Source organism: Parasteatoda tepidariorum, chromosome 5 (assembly GCF_043381705.1).
Source record: "Parasteatoda tepidariorum isolate YZ-2023 chromosome 5, CAS_Ptep_4.0, whole genome shotgun sequence".
In the NCBI taxonomy this organism is placed as follows: domain Eukaryota; kingdom Metazoa; phylum Arthropoda; class Arachnida; order Araneae; family Theridiidae; genus Parasteatoda; species Parasteatoda tepidariorum.
This window is the reverse complement of record NC_092208.1, coordinates 93,168,437-93,176,218: the sequence shown is the minus strand read 5'-3', so window position 1 is coordinate 93,176,218 and position 7,782 is coordinate 93,168,437. Positions and strand designations below refer to the sequence as shown.

The 7,782-nt window shown below is 30.0% G+C and overlaps 1 protein-coding gene across 13 annotated transcripts in view; it reads left to right on the top strand.

The window, feature by feature from the left end:
• The window catches only part of LOC107446520 (scavenger receptor class B member 1), a 66,691-nt gene that overhangs the window by 48,446 nt on the left and 10,463 nt on the right, over positions 1-7,782 (top strand). For all 13 annotated transcript variants that reach the window (XR_011636769.1, XR_011636768.1, XR_011636767.1 and 10 more), the window contains exons 9-11: positions 2,377-2,446; positions 4,261-4,433; positions 7,191-7,309. Coding sequence is in view for 10 of the 13 variants with exons in the window: in XM_071180802.1 (XP_071036903.1) it covers positions 2,377-2,446; positions 4,261-4,433; positions 7,191-7,309 (362 nt within the window). In the remaining 3 variants the exon portion in view is untranslated. The remainder of the gene's footprint in view (positions 1-2,376; positions 2,447-4,260; positions 4,434-7,190; positions 7,310-7,782) is intronic.

The window sequence follows — 7,782 nt, the reverse complement described above, 5'->3', positions numbered from 1 at the left end:
GGAAAGCCAAGTAATTTGCCATTAAAACAGTAGGGCTCCTGAATAAGGGCAACATCAACATCATCACATTCAAGATTTAAAATAAGCTGCTGAGTAGCTTTCTTTGACTTATGCAAGTTTAATTGTACAAAACTGATGTTATTCTTAAAGACCTTAACCATCATAATCAATTCGAGAAGTCATTTGATCCCTCATAAAAATATGACAAGAGCAGCTTTGAGAAAAAGGCTTATGTCTAACATCCACTTTTTTACTTCCACTTTTCAATTTTTTATTGTATCTAATACAGTTTACGCAAACTTGATTTTCACAATTTTTACACTCTGAACTTCTATGCTCACCGGCACAAAAATAACAAGACAACTTATTTCTGCATTCCATAGATCTATGATTATAGCCGAGGCATGAAAAACACCTATTAATAACTACGAAATCTTCAACACTACACATGTTCCACATAATTTTCAAAGATTCCAAGGTAATAATATTTTTCCGAGCTTTTGGATGCACCTCCACAATAACAGATCGAACATGTTGGAATTTTTTCAAAACAAAACGAATTCGAACTCGTTCCAATGTTCATCAGAATTAAAAACTTCTAGGTTCTGCTCACGAATAATGTCTAATATTTGTGAATTTTCTATATCATTTGGTACATTTTTAATTAACAACGTAGGATTCTTTCGCTTAGGAAAAGCTGGCTTCAAAATTTCCGAATTTGTTTCAATGCTCGTTAATAATTTATTTCTGTCAGCTTAGGAAGCACAATTAGCTAAAATTTTATCCTCAGAAACACTTTTAACTTGCTTAATTCCTATTTTATCTTTTCTAGGGTCAATCTGTGCTTTAAAAAGTTTCTTAACTTCCTCCGACTTACAATTTTCAGCCGATATTAAAAGAGCACAATTTGATGAATTCCCCTTACTCTGTTTACTAACAACCGATGACGACGCCACTACTTCGCTGTATAACTTTTTTTGAACATAACTCGCAACATTTTCTTTACAAACTTCACGATAAACAACAGACTTTATTTTCTCAAATTGTCTTGTAACAAGAAATTTCAACTCACCCAACGCTTTCCTAGCATCTTCACGCATTTGTTGATTCATATTGCATTTAGAGAGAAGGGCGTTTTCTACAATATTAGAATACGTTTCAAGAGAGGAGTAAAACGCATCATCCTCACAGTCTGCCATCTTGCTCCCCAGTTTCCACAAGAAATGTCAAATCGTAAGTACTTCGTTTCACTAATGCAAGAATGTCGCCATGTTGGATTGGCGCATTTGCAAAATTGAAGTACTAAAGTCAAAGAAAAACCAATATCACTTCACGCATGTTAATAAAGCTGTAGAAAGGGGCTAAAAACAATTTAAAACAAATTTAGACTGAAATTAACTTAAAAATATTATTATTTTGAAAAGTAAACAAAGCAGCTCAAAAGAACACGTCAAACATTCAAACGAGGTCAAGCTCCAAACAGCCCATTGACAGTCAAAATAACTGGGGCATATACCAAATTAATTGCCAATGCGGCCTTTCATATATTGGCCAAACTAATCGTGCCTTAAAGTGCCGTGTCAAGGAACGTGAAGCTTATGCCAAAAAACAAGAATTTAAATTAAACGCTCATCTATTGCCCAACATTGTTGGGACTCTAATCATAATTTTAATTTTTCTTCATCTAAAGTCATTCAAAATTGTTCTTCAATATTTGATTTAGATTTTTACGAGTCTTATCAGATTTTCAAAAATTCCAAACTGTTGGTCAATGACCTATCTAGCGTTCCTTATCTTTCTCCTGTTTGGAAATCTATGATTAAACCTAACTAAACCCCCCTTTTTTTTGTTCCTTGCTCCCTATTCGTTGTCACCCACCCATTCACCCTTCCCTCCTATTAGCCGTTGCTCTAAACCCTCTTGTGACGTCATCTTTTTATATATTTACCCTGTTTTCTCTTATTTCTTTCTGTTGCACTGATGAAGGTTGCCCTTTGAGCATCCGAAACAGCTGTCTGCATTTTTAAATATTTTTTGTGCTCTTAAACGTTGTTTTTACCTTACTTTGTATTCCAGCACAAAGGTCGCCCTTTTTGTGTATTAATTAATGATATGTTACTTTATTTCGCTCATATCTAATTGTAGCAAACTTTTTTATGTTTGAGTAATAAGTTCTTCAGAAATAATGAATCTAGTTTATGAGTGGGACACTTTACTTAATATAATTTGTGCATACAATAAATAATTTATATAGTTTTTAGAATGAAAACTTATGTCTCTATTAAATTGTTTAGAATTGGTCTATCCCATTTTAGTCATATATTAGAAAAATAGCATATTTGTTTTCTATTGTTATAATAAGTGTTCATTTTACAGATGCAGAAATAGGGCCCCCACTTCAGGCTGATCAATCTAAATATTCTTTTTTCCAGTCAATATTCTGCAGGTAGATTTCTTTTTGAGTTAAACAATCATTTTCTTTCTTTTTTTAAAAAAAAAAGTTACTAGATTACTCTTTTTTCCTTCAAAATTTCCGTTTCACTTTTATATGAATATTTTTCATACCTTTAAATATAATAAATCCAAGAAAATGAAAATAATTCTCATTTTCTTGGATTCATTATCTTGGATAAGGGTAAATAAAAACATTTCTTAGACTTATTGTGACCCGAATAAGCTTCACCTATACATTATTTATACTCTGTGGTCCCGAATTCAAGATACAAAGTTTATGGGTAGGTACAGGACATTGTAACAATCATTTATTGTACAGGAATGTATGAGCGCAAGTTACTCCGTGAGGTGCAAACAGGAGAAATAAATAGAGTTGGTTGTGTTGTCGGTTGAAGGCAATAGAAATGTAGCCGCTGTTCAACATGATGCATTTCAGTTGGGGAAAGTGTCATTCAGAATTGTTTATACGACTCTACTCGACTCAGATGAAAATCTTCTTGCTCTAATTTTTGAAACTGCTGCAAGTGTGAGTGAAATACCTGGCATCTTTGAAAGTGTACACCAATCGCTCCATCAACAGTGTCAAACATGTATCGCTACTGGTGAACGCAGTTTCGAACAGTTATTGTAAATATTACACTTGTCAAAGACGCTTTCAATAAACACTTTGTCTTTCCTTTCGTCTCTTATTTTTTATGTTTGCACCTCACCCATGCGCTCATACATTCCTATACAATAATTGATTGTTGCAATGTCCTGTACCTACCCTTAAAGTTTGTACCATGATTCCACCCTTTATATTTTTAATTGGTTGATTCTGTTTTATAAACTTTTAGTATTTGTTTTTATATTGATGTCAAAAAAATTTATTATTATTATACAAGAGTATAATGTCGAGAAAGTATTTATTTAAACTGATTTATTACGTGCCTAGATAATGATGTCCGAGTTTAACTAATACATTTTCATTCATATAATGTAATGACTTTAATGTAATGTCAAAAATTCCATATAAAACCTTGTCGTTACGAGCACAAATCAGGTTCAAAAATAATTTTCCTAAAATGTCTTGAAATTAGTTATATTTAATCTCTCAGAAAAAGGTATTTGACTCTTCATGAAAATTTCATTTCCTTTTAAAGGGTTTAAAAACATTATTTTAGTTTAATTTGTTCAAATGTCATAGGTAAATAAATAGTGAGGGGAAATAATGAAGTTTCACATATGCCTTGTCAGATATAAAATTTCAACGACTTACAAATGTAAACCATTGAATAGATTCTATATATCTACAGTTGCTTCCTTTCATGCTTTTGAACTAATGTTTGTCTGAAGCATGCATAGTGAGCAACAATAATTATAGAATTTAATCACAGAATCTGACAGAGATAGAGAAAAAGAAAGCCTAATTCAAAGACTGTCAGTTTCCACATTTGTAAAGAAAGTGCAAACTTTTCTGAACTCAATAAGTGTAATGGATAATGTATTGTACAATAGAAAAGAGGTAAATCACAAAAACAATTTTTAAAAAATACAATAAATGAAAACCTTAAACTTTTTTTTAATCAATGTTGACATAAAAATTTATTTTTATACATTTCTAGTTTATTTTTGTACATTATAACTTATAATTTCTCCTAACTTTGGTTTAAGTAAATGGGCTAATTTAATGAGCCATTTTTCTCAATGAAACAAATTCGACTCTTTGTAGGATCCTTAATGTGAGTCTGGCTTTATTATTAATACAAAATATTATGATGCATAGAGTAACTGTATTTCTCTTCTTAATTGATCTTTTATTTTTAGATCTCTTAGCTTGGATTATGTTGAGGACACTGAACATATAGGTGTGTTGTCGAAGCGATTTGTTACTACCAACATGACATTTGCGAATGGAAAAGACAATCCTGATAATTCTTGTTTTGACACAAAAATGAAATTAGCAAGTGGTGCTCAAGACATTAGTAGTTGTCAATATGGTAAGTGTATCTTTGTAAATGTTAAATACTTTTTATCGCCATTGTAAGTATGCATTAATTTTTGTTTAAAAAAATTTATCCTTAAAAATTGTACAAATTATCAAGAAATAATTTATGCAAACTTGACTTTGAACTTGAAAATAAATAAAATCAGTCTACACCATTAAATATAACCCCGATTACAGTAATGACTGATGTCCTCTTTGCAATTCCATAGACTCATTGTTATTTTATGTCTTTTAGAGCATTTTCCGCCCTGAAGCTGCAAAGCAGAAAAGCTACTGTGAAGGGCGATTGAAGCGAAATGAGTGCCAGTTTCGACCATTTTAATTTCAACACAATGCAATTGAATATTTTCTCCTTTTATTACTTTTAAAAACAAATTTTTTTTCGTAAGGTTGAGTTTATAGATTGATTATGTAGGATTAGAATTTATTTTAAAGCAAATATTTACCTATTACTCTCTTTCTTCGTGTTTCACTTTTTCTTAAAAGATGACGTTTCACCTGAGATGGTAGAAAAACAAATTTCTTTAAAGCATGGTGCCTGACTGAGGTTACGATTTAGCCAACCTTCACTATCAGCTTACGATTTAGCCTGACACTAAAGTGTCCTCACTGAGCCCTTCATTCTAATACAGCAACCAAAATTTAGTCGTTTGGTTTCAAAATAGTGATTATTTTAACCATTATTTCCTTTGATGTTATCACCCGACAAATGTAAAACTCCTTGAATCTCCTGTGTGGTAGTATCTTAATCATTTGTAATTTCTTTGCATAGACTTCATAGTTTTCTTGTTTGAAAATTATATTCACTCTTTTAATGAATGGTCAATCCCCCTGTGTATTTCATTTTCCAGTTCAAAAAAATGGAGTTTCCACATCTTTTTTTAATATTTTATTTTCTCGAAAACGAGTTTTTGAATTTCTCGAAATAGCCCGTATTATTTTAAATGCATTTTTCACCTATGAAGTATTATTTTAAAGCGTATTTATTAATGTGGAAAAAAAGTTACATTGCAGGCAATTTTTCTTTTAGTTGCCAAATTCTTATTTAAGTAAAATATTGCTTTGTTAAAACTGCTCAAGTGTTTTTTTTTTTAACTATGAGTTAATATGTTTTTGCTCAGACACTGATGATTATATCAAGCACTGACTGTAATACAGCACTTTAACATTTTCAAAAGCCAAAGTTAACCGTTTTAAATGATCCCATACCTATTCTTTTGAGAAAAAAAACCCACATATTTTTATTTTATTAATGAATACAAGGAAATAAAACAAGTTGAAATTATAATTTTTTTTTGTGTGTAAAAAAGCATTTACCATCAGTATCTCAGGCAAATGAAAAAAGTTAAATATAAGTCTTTGTATGATAAATTTTAAAACAAGGAACTTTCCAAACGCCAGTGAAGTGATATGCCATTTGTTTTTTTTGTATATTGAACAACCATTGTATATACAATCGCTCAAAACACTTGTGCAGTCCCCCAATCCAACAGCAAAACTGGGAAAACTTCCAGTCGCAGCAGATTATCATTATTCTTTGTTTATTTTATTTTATTTATTTTATTTTGCTTCCGGCCTAGTAAAAAGCATGGTAAACAGAACGTTCTGACAAATTCTGCTACGCCCAAGTTTTCTCAGGATTATAAATATTTGCAATCTATACATAGAGTTAATTCTATATAATCAGATAAGCAGTTTAATCAAAGATGTCCGTCCAAATTTCGAAGAGGGCATGAAAAAAAATTAACTATAGAGGACCACAATGAATTCAGCTTTATGACAATTACACAATTGCCTAATTGTTACCATATAAAATAACTATATATAATACCATATATAATAACCATTAGTCAAATAATAATAAGATTTTCTTAAAAATTGAAAGAAGTAGTATAAGAACAAATTGCGTATATTTAATAAGCTTTATTTTCAAAGCTTTAAAAAAAAAGTGCTGTTTTGTTGTTGTTTCTTTATCTATAGTAAAATTAAAGTTTATCTTATTCTTTTTAGTAAACATTTATTTATTTTTATTTTTTGAAAAACATTTTTTTTCTCTATATAAACTTATTTGATCTTTAATTTTTAAATAAATCACTACAAATTATTATTATTGTTGTTGTTTTTTTTTTCAGAAATTTTTTTTAAAAAGCCAAAGAATTTCAGTCTTTTGAAATTCAAGTTGATTTCTCAGAATTTCGGAATTGTTACGTTATAATTTCTAAGCTTTTTGATCTTAAAAATTATTAAATTTGTTTAAAAAACAAATATAAATTTTTATGGAAGTTACTTAGATTTTATGTTGTTTTGAGTGACAGTGAAGAAGAGCAGCACATTCACATTTCAAGGGACGCAGGTTGTGCTTCCCTATTTTGGACTTATTCTGTGTGATTTTGTTTTATTATAAAATAGCAGACAATTGCAGATTAATAGGGGCTTGGCATAAGATTAATAGGGGCTTGTTACATCGATTACCGAAGTAAACATCAAGTACCCTGTCAGATGCTGGAATATAAGCAAGCAAGTTTTAAGTAGAAAAAAAAATCTAAAATTTACTATACCAATGCTGTTGTTTAAACAGAAAATAAGATTGTGTGCAAAGGTTGAAATTTTGTATGTGAACTTTCGAAATCTTGTGTGAAGCTCAGGTTAAAGGGTAGAGTGTCTTATGATATGGTATTATATTTTTTAACGTTCTTTTAATTTATTTTTTAATAATCTTTTTTTAAAGAAAAATGTTTACTTTTTGCAGGGGCTCCAGTGGTTCTTTCTTTTCCTCATTTTTATTTGGGTGATGATTCTTACACTAAAGCAGTCATTGGAATGCACCCTAACTCAACACTCCATAATTTCCATATTGATATAGAGCCAGTAAGTATGCCAGCCTTGTTAGCAATATTCTGAAAAGAATGTTATAAACTTTTTTTTTTATAAAAATTTGATTGATTTTAATTGTTTTCTTATCTGAAATATTTTTAAGATGAGGATTTATTTTTCTTTGACAGCAAAAAAAAAAAAGTTTAAATTACTCATTTAAGGGATTTGTTTCTGAGGCACTCAATTTGCGCTAGGAATTGAAGAATTACAGCCAATAACTAGCAATAGCAGAAATGCTTCTTTTTTTTACTTTTAGGAAAATAATTGCATTGCAGTAAACAGTGTGCTTAATAATACAGTAGTCATTCACTTTGTTTGCGAAATATTGTTTTTTATTTTAACTATTAAATCTTAAACAGCTTGATTTCAGTAAATTCTTTCAAATAAAGTGGAACTGCAGATTACAAAGTTGTTTGAATTTTGATAATAGAAAGTCTCATAATCAAAACATATTTTTTATTTAAATA